We start from the raw sequence: 21,282 nt of genomic DNA, 5'->3' as shown, positions 1-21,282 counted from the left end.
GTCTGGGGCAGGGCCCAGGGTCTGCATTTCCAACAAATAGCGTTCTTGGAGACTGCTGTGTTTTACGTAGAAATCACCAGTTTGTTCAGGAAGTACACGGCCTAGATGACACAGCAACTCAGATAATTCACACTTGATTTCATTTAAGATGGAGCCGTGATGGGGCCCCTCAGCAGCCCTTTACCTCTGAAGCGAGGATGTTCACGTTTGCGGGGCCACTTCTGTGCTGGGCCTGCGGGCCTGCCCGCTTTGCCCTCAGGATGGCGCCCGAACCTTAGCTTGGCGTCACGCTCCGGGGATTCCTCCTCCAGCCCAGACATAGGCTCTGGCCCCCCCGGCCCCTCTCCCGGTGCCTCGCAGCCTGACGCCCACCTCAGGCCCTTCTCCGATGCCCGCGTGGCTGCCGCTGTCGGCCCGAGACCCCGGTCAGCTGGAGGCTGCCCCTCGGTGTGTGTTATTCTCACCGTGGCCTGTGGGAGCATTTCTTTTGTGTCCACTGGCCCGTACTTCCTGTGGCCTGGGGCTGTCGGAGCAGGGCCCGGGGGTGTCTCCGTCTAGCGCCTGCTGGGTGCACCAAGGTTTGTTCGAGGAGGAAAGGAGAGGGGCAGAGTGGTGGGTCGGAAGTTTACACGTTACTTGATGGAGCTCACCTGGGCGACAGGTGCGACCCACAGGGAGATGCAGTACCACCAGGGCAGTTGGCTCAGATTATACCAGAATGAAGAGGAGTTTGACTAATCCCTGGAGCTACACGGGAGCTTCTTTGAGTGGTAATCCTAAGGAAAAAGAAATTTTAAAATATCTGCCCATTTGAATCAGAGAACCTGATCTAGCTGGTTTGGGGTTATTTCCGCTCATAAAGACCAAATAAGATGTTTATCAATCATTCTGTTTAAGGCGCCTGCTGTTTTTAAAGAGAACCAGCGGAACCAGCAGAACCATGGTTTAGCAATTCCTGGTGGCTTTAAAATGGGGATGTGGCAGGGTGCAGCCAGATTTAGATGTTTCCAACATTGTTCTCACAGCCGTAAAAATAAGAGGCTGTCTGGATCTCCAAGGATAATTTGAAGTTATGACTAGCAATTATGTTGTTACCAGGATGAGAAACCAAGTTCTAGGGTATAAATTTATGTCGCGGAAACGAGCGTAGTGTCACCGGCTTCTCACGTCTGCCATGTGATCTGACGGCGCCGCACCAGGTTCTCTGGGTGCAGCAGCGCGTGGGCCCCCCCGCGGGCCGAGTCCAGGGGTGGGGTTTGTCCCAGGGAGGGTGTGGCGGTGCAGTGCGGGTGTGGTCGAGGCAGTGCTGGCTCAGGGCCACCGGCTCCACTTCCAGTGCGGGGCGTGGGCTGCTGGGGCTCTGGGGGCCCAGCCAGGCCTCCCCCTCTGCCCCACTCCGGCTGTGGGCCTGTCATCCCAGCATCTCCCCGCTTGGTCCGTCCAGCCCTGCTGGCAGGGGCTTCCTGCAGGTTCTCTATTGAAGGGTGGGGGTGTGAAGTGAGACCGTGGTCCTTTTGTTGATAAGCCAGGGTCATCGAGGTGTAATTTGCACAGTGCGCCCACTGCCCACTGCGGGCGCGCTCGTCATTCGACGGAGGCGGGGTTGTGTCCTGCTTTTAGTGATCGTGAGCAAAGCTGCCGTAAGCATTCTTGCCTAGGTCTCTGTGTTGGCAGATGTGTTTATTTCTCTTAGAAAATACCTAAGAATGAGATTGCTGGGGTGTACTGTAGGTTTTAAAGGACGGCAGAATTTGCCATCCCGAATAGGCCACCGTGGCATAACGATTTGTTTGAGCTGCAGGCAGCTGGGAAGAAGCAGACACAAGGAAATCTCTCTACCCTAGAAGCAGAACATAAATTCGTCCAAATCCGAGATGACCCTAGACCCTTGGCGGCCCAGAGGCTACACCGAGGAAGCCACACAACGAGCCTTCCGGGCCATTGGTTCCCACCTACATTTACCTTCCTTGAAACTCAGAGTCCTTTCCTTGGTCTTGTCACTTCTCTGAAAATTGGTGGTGGTGGTTTTAGGTTAAGATGCTACGAGGTCCAGCCACCGCCTTGCGATACTCATCACCGAGTTTCCCCCACGTATATCTGAGATACACATGTTGATAAACTTCTGTTTGTTTTTCTCTTGTTAATCTTTCTTTTGTTACAGTTCTCTTTGTCCAGAGAACCTAAAAGAGTAGAAGGAAAAAGTTTTCCTCCCCTGCAGTGTGTTTACCTTTATTAGAAACTGACAAGCTGCTTTCCTGAGTGCAGCATTTTGAATTCTCTCCGGCACTTGTATCATCAACTTTTATTTTTGATTCATTTTTGCCCTTCTAATATGTGTGCAGTGTTTTATTGTAGCTTTACTGCTTTTTCATGATGAAGAACGATGTTGGGCACCTTTTCATGTGTTTGTTTACCATCTGTATCTCTTCTTTGGTAAATCATTCAAATCTTCTGCCCTTTTAATTGGATTTTCTTATTGAGTTTTTGAAGTTTTTAAAATATATTCTGGATACAAGTCCTTTATCAGATGTATGTTTTGCAAATATTTTCTTCTAGCTTGTGGCTCATCTTTTCATTTTCTTATGAGTGTCTTTTGAAGAGCAGAAGTTTTTAATTTTGATGAAGTCCAATTCATCAAACTTTTTTTTTTTTTTTTTTTTTTTTGCGGTACGCAGGCCTCTCACTGCTGTGGCCTCTCCCGTTGCGGAGCACAGGCTCCGGACGCGCAGGCCCAGCGGCCATGGCTCACAGGCCCAGCCGCTCCGCGGCATGTGGGATCCTCCCAGACCGGGGCACGAACCCACGTCCCCTGCATCGGCAGGCGGACTCCCAACCACTGCGCCACCAGGGAAGCCCCCCATTTCTTTCTTTTATAGTTTGTATTTTTGATGTCATGTCTAAGAAATCTTTGCCTACCACAGGGTTGTGAAGATTTTCTTCTATCTTTTCTTCTAGAAAGCTTTTGGTTTTAGCTCTCATGTTGCGATCCATTTCAAGTGAATTTTACATATGACAGGCTTCGTTTTTCTCCTTACAGGTGTCCAGTTGAATTACCTTAGCACCTTTTGAAAGTCAACTGACTTCATATGCATGGGTCTGTCTATGGCTTCTGTGTTCTGTTCCACTGACCTGTATTCCTCTCCTCACACCGATACCAAACTGTTTTAATTCCTGTATCTTCACAGCAAGTCTTAAGTCAGTCGTGTGAGCTCACCAACTTTATTCTTTTCCAAACTTGTTTTGCCATTCTAGGTCCTTTGAATTGTCATTTACATCTCAGTCATCTTCTCAGTTTCCAAAATGACTGAGATTACACTGATCTATAGATTAGTTTGGGGAGAATTAGCATCTTAACGAAACTGAGTCTTCAGACCCTCCAGCGTGGCTTGTCTCTCCACGTACTTGGGTCTTTAATTTCTCTCATCAGGGTTTTGTGACGTGTTTTCAGCACACGTGTGTGTGTGTGTGTGTGTGTGTGTGTGTGTGTACATACAATTTGTCCCCATATTTTATGATTTTGGTAGAGTAGACAAAGACTTCTGGGCTAGTACACCACAAGCTGAAGGCGTAAAGGCATCAGTTTGTGGATGTGCTGTTGGTATCTTTTCAGTTTCAGCTTCCATCGTCATTGCTCGTGTGTACAAATACAATTGATTTTATGTATTGGCCTTTATTCTAGACACACCTACTCTGCCATCTTTTCTTGTAGCTTTTCCTATAGATTCTGTGAATAAAGACTTACTTCTTCACTTCAAGTCTACAGGCCCTTGTTTCTCTCTCTTGCCTCTGTGCACTTGCTGGGCACCAGGGTGAACAGGCGCGACGAGGAAGACATCTCTGCCCCCTGCCAGGCCCAGGCAGCGGGGGGCATCCGGCTGTCCCTCCTTAGTCGCCACCCTGCAGGGGTCACCCCTGGCTGCCCACCTTCCCGCACCCTCTGACCTACCGTACCTGGTTCCCCACGTCACATGCTGCCTCTTGAACTACCTGACGTGCTTCTCTCTTCTGAACAGACCCTGGCAGGTACAGCACCCACCAGAGGAAGTAATACCTGGGGCTTTTAGTGGCGGAAAGGCTGCCACACCACCTCTGTCCTCATCAGAGGGTGAGGCCCAGGGGCATAGTGACCTGATGTCACTCAGATCGATGGGGACAGCTGTGGATTATGACACATCAGGCACGTTTCAGTGGGAATTGTGGTCTGCAGGTCAGGTGCTCCCCAGGACAGCCTGTGCGAACACCTACCTCTCACGTGTGAAGAGTGCATGTTCATGTGTTCTTGATGTGGTCGGTCTCTAGGAGGACAGACTGGCAGCTGGTGACAGAGGTGACCCTGAGGTGGGACCCTTGTAGCAGGGGAGAGAGAAAGTTATTCTTGGCTGTATTTTATATCCTTTCTAATGTTTCAGACTTTGTTCTATGTTCTGGTATTACCCGTTTAAAATTAAGTACTTCCAAAAATAAAGAATAATGATGATGTGTAAGTTGTAGGGGTCACATGAGCATTAAACACGTGTCTCCTCCTATTCCAATCAAAGCTCATAAAAACATTGTAGTTACTTAAAATTTCCAACTTCAAATGTAACCCTCCTATCCAGCTGAACTAATCGTGGAGTCTGCAAGTTTCTTTATCCCTTTTTAGTGGAATATTATTGCCCAATTTAGTTCCAAGAAATGTTTTTTTCTTGTGGCTTTATTCCTGCAAGACTCAAAATTATATTCCCATCAGGGAAGGGGGTGGAGTTTTGCAGGAGCCAAGCAGAGAGAAAGCCAGGGGCTCTGCCTGGTGACAGGTGGTTGGAGGTGGCGGCACCCACGTCGGGATGTCAGCGGGATGCCCCCAAGGCCAGGAGCGGTGGGAGGGGCTGGGCTGGGCCGGGCCGGGGTTAGTCCTTGTGACTTGATGCTGGCTGGAGAGAGGCCTGTGTGGCCGGTAGCTCCAGTTCTCTGAATCGCTGTGGAGCCCCTTTTTCTGCAGCCTGTGCGCTCTGTCTTCTGTCCTCTGCCCCTGCCCAGCACCTACGGGCTCTGCGTGCCGTGGCCTCGGTGCCTCGTGAGGCCTGTGGCTGGGCAGGACTTGGCTGCAGACGGGTCTGCGTGGCCAGAGCTGAGCCAGCGAGGTCGATGTGGGCAGTGTGTTGACCCTTGCAGCCAGCTGTGCTGCGCCCACCTTGCAAGTGGACAGAAGGGCTGGCCTTTCCCGAGGCTGTGTGACGGTGGGAGGTGAGCGTGCTGAGGTGCTGCGGGGACAGTGGGCAGGGAGACGGGGCTGCCGCGGGTGATGGTGGGGAGTAAACAGACCCGACTCCGCCGCGCTCAGCCCATGGCACTCGGGCCGGCGTGTCCCTGCTTCATTTCCAGCTTCCCGTCTGTGCCCGGCGGGTGTGCCTGTTGGGTCTGGAGACCAGGCGTGAAGACTGCAGGGCGAGACCCTTCTCTCACCCACCTGGGTTCCCCGGCTGGACCCCTACAAAACTAGATGGAAGATGGGCTAACGAGAGAAGCAGGCATTTCTAACGCCTTTCAAACGCACGTCTCGGGAGGAACCTCAGCGTCGAGTAGCTGGGCGCTGGCGACACGTGGGCCCGCAGTGCATCTTAGCAAAGGGCCAGCACATTCAGAGGAGGCGAGGGGTGCAGGCTCCTGGGGCACCGCGCGCTGGAAGGGACCGTGGAGGCTGCCTGGCGGGGTGCGTGCACGGGTCTCTGGGCCGACGCCCCCTCCTCACGTCTGAGCCGCCCTCACCTCTCGCTCACCTCGAGACGCGCCGCGTGTATGTTGGGTGATGGTCTGAGCTCCCCCAGGAGCCAACTGCAGAGTGTCCTTTCCCTTAAGCCTACCAACCAGCAGGTGGCTGGGCCCCAGCGAGGCCTCGTGTGGGCCCCTGGGAGCAGAGTGGAGGCTGCCCTGCGGGCCCCAGGGTAGGCCGGAGAGGAGGTGACGTCACAGGAGGGCCTCGTGGGACTGGGGCGTTTGGGGAGAAGAAGTGGTAGGAGAAGCACAGAGGGCAGAGCTGTAGCGACGAGGCCCGAAGCCCATGGGCGGGACGCCTGCCACGTCTGTGACCAGCACCCGCCGCCTCGTGCCGGGGTTGCTACAGGGTGACGTGAGGGGAGGGTGCAAGGGGCTGGCGGGCAGCATGTGTGGGCAACCCCAGGATCCCGCTGTGAGGCCGCCGGGTGCTTCTCCTCAGAAGCACAAGTCTTTGAAGAAACAGGCAACGGAAAGCAGTCCCTTTGCCGAGAGGACTCTGCGTCCTGGGTGAGGGCAGGGTGGGCCAGCCAGCTCGGGGCTCTGCAGGGTGGCCGCAGGGGGCTGGGGAGCGTCCCAAGCAGCAGATGACGCGGGGTGAGACGGTGCCAGGGGCCCAAAACGTCTCCTTTGGTAACTGGACTGCGATCCCGAGTTAGGCAGTGTGTCCTGGGCTGTACGCCAGGAACACCTGAACTTCAAAAATGTTTCCTTTTATGTTGTCCTTTATCGTTCCTATTTCCGTGTGTGATGTACAGTGTACGTAAGACATTATGTGTGTGTACGCGTGTATTGCACGCATATACACGTGTGTGCAGGGATGCTCACGTGGGCAAGCACCCGACCTCCCTATCCTGGTGGACAGCGTGGTCCCCGTGCCCGAGGCCACGGGGTGTGGGGACAGGAGGACAGCCAGTGCCCGGCGTCCTCTGCCCTCCTGAGCGGTGGGGTGGGTGCTTGCTGGCCGCCACGTACGTCTTTGGAATAAACAAGGTGAATGAACGATGCATGACGGTGGTAGATGGATATTCAAATACTGTAAATCTATGTCAGTGATGTGCATCACACACGTATGTTTACATGTGTATTTTCGTTGAAATTCTAGCTCCTAAGTACTAAGCCTATGTCAGGAATGTAAAACTATTGAGCGCAGACGTCCTTAAACTTTGGGACCCACAGAAGTTCCCTGGGGACCTCGCGAAAACGAAGATTCCAGGGCCCCACCCCAGAGATTGTTTTCTCACGCAGGATGGGGCCGGGGAACTTGCATTCAGGAAACTCTCCAGCTGTTTTGATGCAGGTGGCCTGTGATTACACTTTGAGAGACACTGATTCATAGACCCAAGCAGGCGATAACCCGGCTCATTCCACGGGCCCGACAGGAACACGTGTGCACACGTGCTACATAAGCTAGGTGTGCACGCACACGCATGTGCACTCTGTGTGAGCCGGCTGTGCGCCTTGCCTGTGAGCTAGACATGCGCACACGTGAATTCTAAGCCACAGCTCATACGGGCACACGCGCACTTCCAGGGACTCTGCAGCAAAGCCCTCCTGGCAGACGCCGCCCTGCCTTGCTCTGCAGCTCGGGCATCGGGGCAGGGGATGGCCGGGACGTGGCTGCCCGGGGTGCCTGCTGCCTCAGCCCATCCCGCACGCCGCCCTCCGGGCCCTGAGCAGTGCGCCGCTCCCTGATCTGTAGGGTCTGCGCCAGGTGCCCTCATCTCCCGCAGCCTGGGTAGCGGGGAGAGGCTCCCATCCACGCCCAGGCTGTGGACACTGTGGCAGTGGCCTCGGGACGGGCTCGGCTCAGGGTGGGCGTGGCACCTCCGAGACGCAAAGTGGCATCTGTTGCTCTCACTGCGTCGTCCCTTTCCCGATGGTCTGTTCTGGATTTCCCATCTGGAGTGACTGGCAGAGGTAGTGGAGACTGCTCCCAGCCCTGCTGGGTGGGTGGGTTGGTGCCCTCGTGACTGGTCTCCTCTGCATTGATCTTCCAGGGAAGGTGGCCATCCGGAAGGAAGACCTGCAGAAGTACCACAACCGGGACACGTGGTTCCAGCTGCAGCACGTGGACGCCGACTCCGAGGTGCAGGTGAGGCCTCGCGGAGCCCGTGGGACATGGGGGCCTTGGCGGAGGAGGCCTGATTGTGGCTAGAGACATAGACGCTGGACTCTGGTCTTCAGAGGGAGTGAGGCGTAGCAAGCTGTCCCCTGCGTATGTCCTCCTGGGCTCATGCATTAGGTTGGTTCCATCGGTTACTGTCGGACTTAGTCGTGCAGCTTAAAAAATGTAACACGCGAAAGAATGCAACGCGTAACTGAAGGTAAAGAGAGAATAGGTGAGAAGACGTAAGGCTGTGGGCCTTGCCCACTGGAGGTGCCCATGTGTGTTCCGGGCTCCCTGCCCTCAGCAAGGCGGGGCTGGAGCTGAAGGGAGTGACCGGAGTGATGATGTCCCCTGGCCTGAGCGTCCCTGGGGCTCACCCAGTGCCCTGGCGATGTGTTAACTGGAAGTGACCCCTTGACCGGTGCAAGGTGCCCCCACCCCGGGACTGGGGGTTTCTCCCCCAGCTGGGCCGCTCCCCATGCCCAGGGTCCAGGAGACGCCCGTCGGGGGGGCCGCCTGCATCTTCTCTTCTCTGGTGACCCTGGCATGAGTTTCCGGTCAAGCCCGTCCCCGAGCCCGGGCCATGCCTGGAATTCCGGGGCCTGCGCCGAGCCAGGCCTGCTCTGAGCTCAGCAGAGTGTGTGGTTCTGGTGCTCTCTGAGCCTCGGTTTCCTCCCCTGTAAAGCGGGGTTTTGTGAACAGCAGGGTCAAACAGCAGGTGTCGCAGACAAAATCCCCAAGTGGGCACCTCGCGAGGCCTTCCCCGGGCTCCCGGCCCAGCGTCAGCACGCCTCCTCGTGGACCTGGGGCCTTGGCCGGGCTTGGAACTGCACACCGGCGGCTCAGGGTGTCCACTGCCGAGGCCCCTGGTGGCCGCCGGGGCCGATGCTCAAACTGCGACAAAGAGGCAGCCAGAGGGACGCCTTGAGAGGCCCAGGCCGAGGGGCATCGTAAGGGTGCTTCACGCTCAGTTAATTCCGACCGAGGGGCCCACACGTGCTGTGGAAATTGGGGGGCTGCTCAGAACTAGTCACGGAGCCCCAGATCCAGGAGGACAGCGGCCACTGCTGCTCAGGTGACCAGGAAATCGCCTCCTTAGGAAGAAGTTTCCGGACCCCTGTGCCGTGTGTGCTTTACGCCTGGGCCCCGCCTGCCTCCATCGCCGTCGTTCTTGAGAGATTCTGCCTGTGGCCGCGATGGGCCCAGATTTAAGTTCTGTTTTGTTGGCAAGTGTAGCTTTTCCTTTTTCTTGCCTTTAAAAAAAAAAAACCAACTTTTAATTTTGAAATGGTTACAGGGTCATAGGAAGCCACAGGAAACACTGCACAGGGAGTTAGCAAGCCGTGTGTTCTGTTTACACTCAAAGACTAAACATAGGAGCAGGGCCATGTCCCTTCCCGGGTCCCGCACAGTGACATCCGCGTAACTGGTACCGGGTCCCCGACTCCATTCAGGTCGCACCAGCCCCGCGTGTGCCTGCATGTCCCCGTGGGTGCGTTTCACACGTGTGGTTGTGTAACCACCACTGTCCAGATCCAGAGCCGCTGGGTCACCGCAGCCTTGGGAACGTGACACGTGTGTCCACCTGCAGCCTGAGGACGTCCGGGCCATTCCCTGATGGTCCCCGTGACATGGGTCCCGACCCATTGGTGATTCCACGGAAGCGGGACTGGGCGGTGGCGGCCGCTGAGTTCCAGGCACCGAGCAAGTGCTCTCCAGAGGGGACCTGTCAGGTGCCAGGGCAGCAGCCTTTAAAGGGGCAGTTACACACCTGCAGCCACGAAGGTCAGGGGACACATACGGTTTCTCCAGCTATCTGCTCAGCGATTCACAAAGACAGCAGAAAGGGAATGTCACAAAGCCGGGGCCCACGAGAGGCCAGCAAGTCATGGCACTGGGGGAAGAGAGGAGTGAAGGGACGTCTGGCTTCCCTCTGGAGCCGATGCTTGTTAAGGCCTCTGCTCAATCACTTCATTAAAAAGGACCCGTCGCTCTGCTCCTTCCCTGTCCCCGGCCGGGCACCTTCTGGATGAGGCGGTCGGCAGGGACGGCCCTACCCGTCGTCCGCGCCAGGCAGGGTGGCCAGATGCACGCTCACGTCCGCGAGGGCCCCTGCCGATCCTCCAAGGACGCCAGCAGCCGCGAGCTCTGCATTGAGCGGCTTCTGTGAAACTTGTTCTTGGAGCACATGTTCCGAAAAGGCAGAGGCAGGGGGGCTGCCCCAGCAGAGCCGCAGCCCCCCAGCCCGTGGCCTCCTCTTGCACCTTTAGCGACAGGGCAGTAACTCTGGCCTCATAGTGGACGCCCTGGGAACGTCCTCTGTGTGTCTGCCGTCCTGTCTGAGGATCTCCCCAACAGTCAGCGCCTGCAGCCATACACCTGCGAGGACCCGAGTCTTTCTAAGGTTCGGGGGTGTCAGAAGGAGAGGATGGGGTGGCCCGCGCCTCCCCTTGAGGACGTGGCTGCTTCCCTTGGTCGCCCTCGCGTCCCTGCCCCTTCCCGATGCTCTCAGCTCCAGCGGGGCTGCAGGTCCAGCACTCAGTCGCCTGCGCCTGCGTTTGCTCTGCGCGGACCTCCGCCCGGCCTCGCAGGCCCTGTGCAGAATGAGGACAGGGCAGTGATGGCTTGTGTGCTGCTGGGCCCCTGCCTGCAGCCACGGGCCCTGCAGACCAGGGACCGACGCCTTCCTGAGAAAATTGCACAGGAAACACCAGTGCTTTTCTCTCGTAATTAATAAACTTTATTTTTCGAGCAGTTTTATCTCTGCAGAACAGTTGAGGGGAGTGTATGAAGAACCCCGTGTACTCCTCCCCCAACCATTGCTAGCGTCCTGGGTGCATTTGCTATGGCTGACACCTTATATTCGCTGAAGCCCCCGGCTTACAGTGGGGTCCACCCTGGGCTCTGGGCCCCCCTGGCCGACAGGTGGGTGACGTTTCGGATCCCCTGTCGGAACCACTGCTGGTTTTCTGCAGCCAGGAGTGACGGCCCTGCTTTCATTTCTGTTTTTTCTTAGCTAGAACTTTACCAATTTTATTGATCTTCTCAAAAAAGCAGATTTGGTTTGTTTATTTTCTGTATTGATTTCCAGTTTCCATTTTCATTGATTTCTGCTCTAGCTTTTATTATTTCTTTCCTGCTCACTTTGGATTTAATTTGCTCTTGTTTTTCTAGCTTCCTAAGGTTAGAAACTTACATTATTGATTTTTGCCTTTCGTCTTTCCCAATATATGCATTCACTGCTTTAAATTTCCCTCTAAGCATTGCTTTTGCTGCATGTCACAAATTTTGATGTTTTATTTCATTTTCACTTATGAAAAGAAATGAATTCAAAGTATTTTTCAGTTTCTCCTGAAACTTCTTCTGTGGCCTGCTTGTTATTTGGAAGTGTGTTCTTTAACCTCCACACATTTGGGGATTTTCTAGCTATCTCTCTGTCACTGAGTTCTAGTTTAATTTCCACTGCGGTCTGAGAGCAGCTGTGATGTAATTTTTATTTTCCTAGACTTGCTGACGTGTTTAAGGCCAGGTCGGTCGATCCCAGTGGATGTTCCGTGAGGGTGGGTGATGCTGTTCAGTCCCAGCTGTTTTTTTAAACAACTTCTTATCCTTATTCTCCTTAAATGAGACTGGGAACGACTATGAAGTCAGCATTCTCAGTGCTCTGTCCTAAGGTTTCTCTTCTCGTCTCATACACCAACGTTAATGCGGGAACTCCGGCCAAGTCTCAGCACGTCCTGCCTGGGCTAATTGTTAACGAGCACGATTCAGCTGGACCCCCCTCCGGGGTTCCAGCCCCTATGGGAGGCATGGCCACCTCTGCCCTCAGCCTGCCAGGTGGGCCTGTGACCGCCTCCCTGGGGAGAGGGCTCCCGCTGGGGTCAGAACAAGCGGAGGGGAAGTTGTGTGTGTAGCTGTGCGTCCATGGAAGGTTGCGTGCCCTGCAAAGGCCGAGCCTGGGAAACCACACTTCCTGCCTGCCCTGTGCAGGGTGTGGCCCGCACCACCCCGGGCGTTGGTGTTTGCGGTGGGATTGTTTGTGCAGTGAGGATGGGTGTGAACTTCCGAGCTGCAGATCCTGGGTGGTTCTGCAGGGGTTTCTCTCCGAGATGTGTGTGTTTGTGTTTTATTTACCTCATACCCCCCTCCCCCAAAGCCCCCGAACTGTAACAGCACGAGTCGGCTGACAGCACTGCCCCTCCTGGAGGACGCGCTGCCCCAGGAGAGGAGCGCCAACGGTCACAGCCCGCGCCCGTCCCCCACTGGGGGTGCGTCGGTCTGAGGGGCCGTGGCCCACCGTCGGCCTCAGAGCGGGCGCCCGTGCACCTGGGGTGCGACGAAGGACAGCAGGCTGACCGGGCCACCAGTGACAGCTGAGCTTCCTGCTGGGCTGGTCTCCAGGCCGTCAGTCTGTGCGTTCTTGTTCCATTGTAAGGACGGCGGTGCCCGCGCCGGGGACAGTGCTGAGGGTGGGGTCGCTCAGGATGCGCCACTGGCCTTTGGGGACTTTGTTTCTTCCACCCGCACAGGGAGGCCACCCACCCCCCGCCACTGCCACCCCAGTTACCGGCCTCAAGGATTCGCTGTCGGACCAGCCTGCCGCGTGCGAGGGTTGCGGTGCGCCGTGGACCCTGTGTCCGCGCCTGGCGGGTGAAGGGCGCTCGGGCGGACGCCCCGAGCCGCTGTGGGAAGAGCTGCTGCTCTAGGCGAGTGCGTCCCCGCGAGGGGCGGGACCTGTCGGACCCTCCGCAGATACAGACGTGACTCCGGGTCGGGATGCTGGTGTCACCCGGGCCGCGCGGCTGTGACGCCTGCGGGCTCGTCCCACCTCGCGGGACATGTCGCGGGTTGCCTGCCCGCAGGTGAGGGCAAGGCCGGGAAGGCGGCACCTAACCCTGCCCGCGGCCGGGGGGCCTGGACGCGTGTGCGGCCGTGAGCGCCGCCCACGGCCTGGGCTCCCACAGGGCAGCGTCCGTGTCGTCGGGAGCCCGTGTCAGTGTCGTGGGCGAGGTGTCTGTGCGTGAGGCCGGCCCCCCCACCACCACCACCACGCTGCTGCGGCCCGGGGCACCTGCTCGCTTCCAAGCTCGCGATCCCGGAGCTGGTTTGCTCTGAGTGGGAGACGCTATCATGGGGAGCTCGTGTCACCTGCCAGTGCGGGGCCCGAGAGGTGTGTAGGAGACAAGAGGGCCTGGGGTGATGGAGGTATCGCCCTTGACCCTTCTCATGGCCAGACCCTGGTTTCTTGTTTATTTTCTCTTGTCTGGTGGCGGGGCTCTAGCTGGGGGTGCTCCCCGCGCCCCCATCCTCAGGCTGCGTGTCCGGGTCCAGCCTCTCCCTTTCTCACAATCAGTGCTGCCGGCATTTTGTCGAAACACTTCTCTGGTGGCTCCGGTCAAGCTTAGAAGCAGCAGGTGGGAAGGTCTGGCCGCGGTTGGAGCGGGCTTCCCTGGGGCGGAAGGAGCAGCAAGGATCCCGGGCCCAGGAGCTGCTGGCCAGGTCTGCACACGCCCCGTGCCGACGGCCCGGAGCGCCGGATGCTCCCGCGTGGGCTCGGGGTCCCGCGCTGCAGTGGGCGACTGTCGGGGCTGAGCGCCCCACACCGACCCCCCAGCTGGTGAGCCGTCCCCACCGCGTCCTGGGCTCTCCTGAGACGTGGCGGCCCTCACAGGCTCTTCCCAGGCTGCAGGGTCCGGGGGTTTCAGCTGGAAAGGACCTTAGAGACAATGGATCCAGTTCACCTCCGTGTCTAAGGAAAGTCAGTTTAGTTTAACCGAACGCTCGCTCACGGAAACACACGCATCATGCATCTTCCTGGTGGACTTTTCGGGAGCTCGTCTCCCCGCTGCTCCTCGTGGCCCTCATGATGCCCTGGCCATGTCCGCCCCGCCCACTCGCCGTCCTCAGCCGGCGCCCTTTGCACAGCCAGACGGGTGGAAGCACAGCCGCAGCTGCTCCATTACCCCAGCTGCTCTGCCCCTCCTCCCAGAGCGCGCGTGAGCGTCCGCTTCCTTCCTAAAGAGCAGGGCTGAGGTTCCTGGCCTCCGACCCTGCCTGGCGCAGACGCAAAAGCACCGAGACGCCTGGGCAGAGCTGCCCACGCCTGCCCGGGGCCTGCGGCACATGAGCGAACACAGCCCAGAGCAGACAGTCAGGCCCATTTGGGACGCTGCTCCCTCCAGTACCTTTTCCTTTGCTTTCTTCTGAAACAGTGCCTGCTGTCAGCGTCGTGCCCGATGGGCTGGAAGCTTCTTTAACTCTCTGGGCTCTGAGCCGGGCGGCTGGACACGTGTGGATGCCACGCAGGGTCACGTGTCACCAGCCTGTGATCGGAGCCCAAGAGCTCCCGCCGCTTGTGGCCCCCCGTGACCCCCTGTCATTGTCACTTTCAGGGCAAGGTCCACCTGGCGCTGAGGCTGAGTGAGGTCATCACCGACTCGGGTGTCGTCTGCCACAAGCTAGCCACGCGGTAAGACGCGGGACGGCCGCCACGGCCTGTCTGCCCAGGGCTGTCTAACCCCAGGGCGCGGGGCGGCCCATGCTTTATAAACAAATGACTCAGGAGTCCCAGACTTGGGCATTCCCCAGACGACTTTCTTAACATCCTTGCTCACCCTGGAGGTGACGCGTTTGGCTTTTGCAAATAACCAGTTACTCAGGGCGACGTTTAGGCAAAGAGGCTGGGGTTGTGGAAACGGTGAGATGGGGGCAGAACTGGGGCCTGACCTCAGACCTCGACCCCGAAATCGGAGCTCCTTCTACCCTGTATGCTTGCTGAGTGTGCACATGTGAGTGTGTGCAGGTGTGAGTGTGAGTGTGCACGTGTGTGTATGGGAGCGGCTTAGACAAATGCCTGGGGTGTGAATATACCTTTTCCAGTGAAATAGGCTCTGCTCGGATGTGATGCAAGCAGCCGTGACCCCCAGACTGTACAGCTGAGCCGTGACCCGCAGGTTGTGCAGCTGGTGAAGTGACGTCTGAGGGAGGAGGGTGCGACGTGCCCATGACACCTGTTTTCCTGTTGTGCGTTTTGCATCCAGGTGTCAGCGTGTCAGTTTTTCTTTTTCTCCGGGATGTGTAACTGCAGTTGGGGCCAGTCAGCGTGTTGGTTAGCGCCTTCCTCACGGTGGTCTGTGAGGAGTGGCAGTGACGTTGACGGGCGGCTGCTGCCCTTCATCTGGCAGCGCTTCCCCAAGACGCCAGCTGCGGGAAGAACTGCTCCCCCTGTCTGAGCTGCTGCCGGGAAAACCGTTATCTCTGCGGATCCAAAATGCACCACTGTCCCAACCTTCCTGATCAACAGCTGAATGTGATAAAAATGCATTTGCCTTGAACTCTGGGCTTTGGTGCAGGGAGGGGACGAGTGAGCCCCTTCTCATGCTTCCAGCCCCAGAGGCAGCAGCCCCCCAACTGAGGGCGGCTCGGTCTTGTCCTGAGACCTCCTCCCACCTGCCCACCCGACGGGTCGCCCTGTGTGTTCCTCCCATGCGTGACCCACCCGCTGTCCCTCTGGCTGCCAGGACCCCGAGCCCCCGGGGGCTTCTCAGGGTGTCAGCCCCTTGTACAAGCTCTCGGCTGGCTCAGGATTCTGTGCCTGTCCCTGGAAATGTGCCCGAAGATACTTGTTTAGTGACGAGTTAGTTCACAGAGGGAGGAAGATGACCCAAGACCAGGTTATAGCAGGGAGAGAAGTGCAGAAACTCCAGAAAGAAGAGTGAAAGGAGAAAGAGTTGAAAAGATTCACTAAAGTCCCTGAGGGCCAGCCTGTGTAGCGGGGCGGAACACAGTGGTGGAGAAATGGAGAGAGAAGGGGCCACACACTCCAGGGAGCAGGAACGGAGGAGACGGGCCCTCAGCCCAAGAGAAGAGGCCCCGTAACGCGTCAGGACCACCAGGCTCCCAAGGGGCGGCAGCCGCCCGGGCCAGCTGGCGTGCAGGAGTGAGCGAGGAGGCAGGGCACGCAGATCCTCGCATCCGAGTGTGGGTTAGGGCTCTGCTTCCGGCCAGGACGGGACAGGGGGCCTCACCCCTCTCCCGCCACAAAGGACTAAGGAGCCGACACCGTGTGAGCCAGCCGTGCGGGCGGAGGGCGATTGGCCCCCAAGTGGGGAAACAAACAAGGTCGCTGCAGGCCAGCTTTCGTCCTGGAGGTGCATCGGCGACACGGCCAGCAGGGCGTCCCCAGCAGGGCCCAAGGCGGGTTAGGCAATGGGAGCTGGGGCGTCAAGGCCACCGTGGGCACGTTCTGCAGGGGAGGGGACCTCGTGGCACTCCCCAGACCTGCGCCAACGAGCAAGGTGGAGTCCCTCAGGGCCGGGCAGGCGAGGGGGCAAAGGGACGACGGGGCCATAGAGCTGGGGGTCATTCGAGTTTCCACCAGCCCAGTGGAGCGCCTGCACTCACTCCGACCCTCAGCACGGACTCCAGGGGCCACACCGGGCGGTCGGGCCGCGCTGTCCCCGAACAAGGCTGCTGACGCCTCCCGGACAGAGCCGCAGACGAGAATTGCTCTCCAGACAAGAGACCCCGACCACTGACGGCACGGATGAGCCCAGAATCCGGGCACCAGCGACGTGAAGTTCACAGCGCCCAGTGTCCAGCCAGAAGCAGGAGCAGGAGCTGTCCAGCGACAGCCCAGGGTGACAGGCTCAGGAGTGACGAGGGCGGTCCAAGAGCTGGAGTAACTGCGGTCCAGAACCCAAAGGGGGCCAGGCGCCGGGGCAGTCGGCAGAGTGAAGCCTGAGACGGGGTCTCCCGGCCCGAGAGGTGCGTTGCAGGCAACGCCCGGCCTAGGGCTCTAAGCCCCTGGGGTGCCAGGCCCTCAGGTCCCCACCGATAACACAGACTTCACCACAGTTCCTACCTGGCAGGCCGGGCGGGGCCGACCTCTCTCGAGCTCCCAGGAAGGGAAGGCAGGGGCTTCGCTCAGGAAATCTCCACTGTGGACGAAGAATGTCAGCTGCCGGATCAGGAGACAAAGAGTGTTGGGACTCCCAAGCCTGCAGCCACTGCAGCTGCCCCCACGGTGCCCCTGAGGGGACTCCGTCTGGGAAGGCACAGGACGCGGCCCCAGAGAGCTGAGGTGCACGTCAAAGGAACGATTCCAGTGAGCCCAGACTCCCGTACCTCACCACACAGAGAGAAGCGCTACATTCCTTAACTGGAGATGTCGGGTTTTCTTTCATTAACAGTAATCTTTTGATGTTCCGACTACCTGGTCTTTGTTGCAGAAGCTCCTGTATATCCTGGCTCCCCCCGACCTCTTCAGGGGAGTCCCTCCGAGCCTTCTGAGAGGCTGCGTCCCGGGCTTAAGTCCTCAGAAAGTCCACCAAATAAAACAAGTCTCAACATTATTTGTTGTGCGTTTTCCTGCAGTCGACACCAGCGACGTGTCCTCCGCAGCCGGGCTGCTTTTCCCTTTTCCCTGGTTGCACGCACACCTTCTCCTGCCTCCAGATGTCTCATGACTGCTGACCAGCGCGTCCATCTCTGTTTATTAGACGGGAGCCCCTGGGAAGCACTTTGCAGGGACTCGGAGCTCTTGACCTGAGAGCTGTTGAGACAGCTGCCCTCCCGGACCCCAGGGTGGCCTCGAGAGATGGCTCGCTGGCCTTGGGTCCCCTCCTGACCTCCCACTTCTTTCCTCAGCATCCTCGAGTGCCAGGGCCTCCCCATCGTGAATGGGCAGTGTGACCCCTACGCCACGGTGACGCTGGCGGGACCGTGCAGGCAAGTACAGCCTCGGCTGGGGGAGGGGGGGAGGGCGAGGTCGGATCCCCCCCCCCCCGTGGGGTATCTTTGGCTCAGTAAAGGGCCCTGATTTGCATACCATCTGGGGTTAGAGACAAACAGACACGCCCGTAGGCCACGTGACGTGCGTGCTGGGTGGCCCAGCCTCAGACTGAGAGATTCGGCGTCAACAGTGTTTGTTTTCCACCCCGATCTTCCCCCCTCGATTACAGGTCAGAAGCAAAGAAGACAAAAGTGAAAAAGAAGACAAACAACCCCCAGTTTGACGAAGTGTTTTACTTTGAGGTTGGTGTTTCAGTGGCACAAATGCAGTTGAAGCGCACACCCCAGGGTCTTCTGCAGAAAGACCAGTCGCTTCTGAGAGTTCTGGGGTGCTGTCCCCCTACGTGAAGACCCCCTCCTGCCCTGCAGCTCGAATTCCTAGGAACTGTCCTTCCTTCCCTGGGCAGAAAGGCTGTTTGTTGCTTCCAGCGTGACGCGGTTTTGAGTTGAATGCTGACAAATTAATACTTGCCAGATTATCAAGACGTTGATTTTTTGTTTGGTTGGTTTGGTTTGGGGTTTCTTACGTTTTGCCCGCCCCACCCAGTCTTCCCTGAGCAGTGGAGGGAGGCTTGTTTCACCGGAAGTAGTGAGGGTCTTAAGGCAGAAGGGGAAGTGCATGCAGATGAGAGCCCCCGGCTGCCCCTCAGAACGCGAACCACCAGCAGGACGGCGGCGTGGGGGCCGCGGCCCCGGTGACGCGCAGGTGGCCGTTCTCGCCCCGCAAGGGCCGGCACAGATGAGCGCGAGGGGGCCTGGCTCCCAGCGCAGGGAGAGCGGGCAGCCAGGGGCAGCAGAGGCCTGACGCTCTCCCTCCGGCCCCCAGGTGACCAGGCCCTGCAGCTACAACCGCAAGTCCCACTTCGACTTCGAGGACGAGGACGTGGACAAGCTGGAAATCCGGTGAGCGCAGGAGGCGCTCGGGGTCGAGGTTCCGGCTCGGCGGGGCGGCCTGACTTCCTCTAACACTGGGGAGTGGATGGAAAGGAACTTGGGTTTTCTGGATTATTTTAACGCGAGGATGTTGGGTGGTGGCGAAAGGGCAAAGGTGGCGTGTGTTCGCTTTGCAGTGTCTTCCGCCGGCTTGAAGGGCGGAGGCTCCGAGCCCCTCTGCGTGTGCAAGGCCCGGCCTGGCTCGCGGTCCCGCTGCTGCGGGGGCCTCGCTGTGCCAGGTCGCAGCGTCCGCTGGGGGACTCACCAGCCCTCTTGCCGCGCTGGCCGCAGCACCGCCCCCATGTCAGGGGACAGGTCATGAGCCTGAGGCTGGGGTGACCGCATTAGGTCCGATGGGCCCTGCTCACGAGAACCCTAGGGATTCTCCGGATTTGACATCACTTAAAATCCGCTTTCCTGTGGGTCAGGGTTTCCCGAGGCGCCTGAGGTTCGGAAGCTCAGAGGGGGCAGAATCGGGTCCCTCCCGCAAGCCCGGCCTCGAGCAGTGACAGGCATGGGGGTGGGGCTCCGGGCAGGCGGGCTTGTCCCTCCAAGGGCCTGCACTGCCCGACCTCACGCTCCAGCCGTGCTCAGTGTGGCCTTCATGCCCCGTCCCGTCCTGCCCCGGGTTCTCTGGGGAGAGCTCGGGGGCGCAGGGACCCCGCCCCTCCTCGCCGCCCGGTAAGAGACCCCGCACAACTGCTGTTTTCTAGGGTGGACCTCTGGAACGCCAGCAACCTGAAGTTTGGGGACGAGTTTCTGGGGGAGCTGAGGGTCCCGCTAAAGGTGCTGCGGCAGTCCAGCCCCCACGAGGCCTGGTGAGGGCACCCGGGGCCCCGCAGCGGCCTCCGCACGGAAGGGGGCCGTGCCAGCCGTGCCCGCCGCACTCAAAGCCCTCGCGTGTCCCAGAGACCACCGTCCTGCGCCCCGTCTCCCTCCCTGGTCTCCAGGGCGCCCGGTTCCCTTTCACCAGGGCTTCCAGGTCACATCGCGTGACAGGGAGCAGGTGCCAGTCTCGGCCGCTCCGGCCCCAGGCTGGCTTCACTCCCCACGGCCCAGCAGCAGACGCTTGGGCTGGGCAGGTGCCCGCACCCCACGCCACACAGCAGAGCCCTGCATGCCTGCAGACCCGGGTGGGTAAAATTTGGGTTGTGCCCTGGGGAAACTGGAATTCTCGATTCAGTGCCCCAGGCGACCCTGCTCAGCCAGCAGCCTGGCCTCGTGACGGGGCTGTGCCGGGCGGCCCCAGTGGCCAGTGCCTCAGCCCGCAGTGCGCCGCCCGGCACGTGCGCTCAGAGCAGCCGGCTGCGCCTGCGTCAGGAGGACCGCTGGGTGCCTGTGTGCCCGGGGCCGCCCGCCCTGCAGCACAAGCCCAGCCCCCGGCGTGCACTTAGGGTGATTCCACCCGGGCTCTGCTCAGGGCTGGCCGCTGTCGGGTGTCAGTCTTCAGGGGTAAATTATTTCACCGCAGTTTCCTAAACTGCTCGTGACCCCCTCCCCTGTCCTACCTGTTCCCCCCACCCTCCCGCTCCCCACCCCAGCGTCTGAGTCTGTGGCTCAGTGTGACCAGCGCGAAGTACACAATGTGGGGGAACCCCCAGGTGCAGGGACCCTGCGTGGGTGTCAGACGGGGGACCCCCCAGGTGCAGGGACCCTGCGGGGGTGTCAGATGGGGGATGCCCATGCAGACGCTGCGGGGGTGTCAGATGGGGGACCCCCCAGGTGCGGGGACCCTGCGGGGGTATCAGACGGTGGACCCCCCAGGTGCGGGGACCCTGCGGGGGTGTCAGGTTGGGGCCACTGAGGCAGAGGGACTTAAGCAGGGTGTCCTGCAGAATCTCCCGAGTCCCCTTGCCTCAGACCCCGACACAGCCTGCGACGGGAGGACCACCCAAGCGGGGTCCCTGGGGGAGCTGCTGCCTCAAACTGCCTCGTTTGTCTGTGTCCTGCACCAGGTACTTCCTTCAGCCCCGGGACAACGGCAGTAAGAGCCTGAAGCCGGAAGACCTGGGGTCGCTGCGCTTGAACGTGGTTTACACGGAAGACCACGTCTTCTCCTCCGACTACTACAGCCCCCTGCGGGACCTGCTTCTGCGGTCGGCGGACGTGGAGGTACCTGCGTGGCTCGCGCACCGTAGCCCCCACCTTGGGCCTGCCGTGTGTTCGGGACCATCTGGGTCTCCCTCTGCTGGGGAAGGGAGCCCTCACGTCCCCCGCAGCGAGAGCCACAGGACCCGGCATGGCCCACGCCTGGCGCTCTGTCTGACAGTGACCCCAGGGTCATGGCCCTCTGCTCACTGGCCCCGGTGCTGTGTGGGGGTGCGGGGGGGAGGCGCAGACCCGCCGGGCGCACGCAAAGTGGGGGGCTGGGCCTGGGGCTCGCCTCCTTCATGCCCTGTCTCCCCAGCCCGTCTCAGCGTCTGCGGCCCACATCCTGGGCGAGGTCTGCAGGGAGAAGCAGGAGGCGGCCGTCCCGCTGGTGCGGCTCTTCCTGCACTACGGCCGGGTGGTGCCCTTCATCAGTGCCATCGCCAGTGCCGAGGTCCGGAGGACCCAGTGAGTGCCAAGCGCGCCCCGAGACCCTCCGGGGGTCCGGCCTGTTCAGGGGCTGGACGGGGGTCCGGGCAGCCAGAGGAAGCCACACGGTCAGGGTTCCTTCAGAGACACACTTGCGCTTCTAAAAATGCGCCTTTTCT

At 59.2% G+C, this 21,282-nt stretch overlaps 1 protein-coding gene across 4 annotated transcripts in view; it reads left to right on the top strand.

Moving 5' to 3' along the window:
- The window catches only part of RASA3 (RAS p21 protein activator 3), an 88,932-nt gene that overhangs the window by 48,961 nt on the left and 18,689 nt on the right, over nt 1-21,282 (top strand). For all 4 annotated transcript variants that reach the window (XM_060287803.1, XM_030856652.2, XM_060287804.2 and 1 more), the window contains 8 exons: nt 7,752-7,846; nt 14,254-14,330; nt 17,510-17,590; nt 17,824-17,896; nt 18,480-18,556; nt 19,300-19,404; nt 20,542-20,698; nt 20,994-21,142. In XM_060287803.1, the coding sequence (XP_060143786.1) occupies nt 7,752-7,846; nt 14,254-14,330; nt 17,510-17,590; nt 17,824-17,896; nt 18,480-18,556; nt 19,300-19,404; nt 20,542-20,698; nt 20,994-21,142 (814 nt within the window). The remainder of the gene's footprint in view (nt 1-7,751; nt 7,847-14,253; nt 14,331-17,509; nt 17,591-17,823; nt 17,897-18,479; nt 18,557-19,299; nt 19,405-20,541; nt 20,699-20,993; nt 21,143-21,282) is intronic.

This window comes from Globicephala melas, chromosome 18, assembly GCF_963455315.2.
Source record: "Globicephala melas chromosome 18, mGloMel1.2, whole genome shotgun sequence".
In the NCBI taxonomy this organism is placed as follows: Eukaryota; Metazoa; Chordata; class Mammalia; order Artiodactyla; family Delphinidae; genus Globicephala; species Globicephala melas.
The sequence above is the reverse complement of the archived record's forward strand: the minus strand, read 5'-3'. Positions and strand labels throughout refer to the sequence as shown.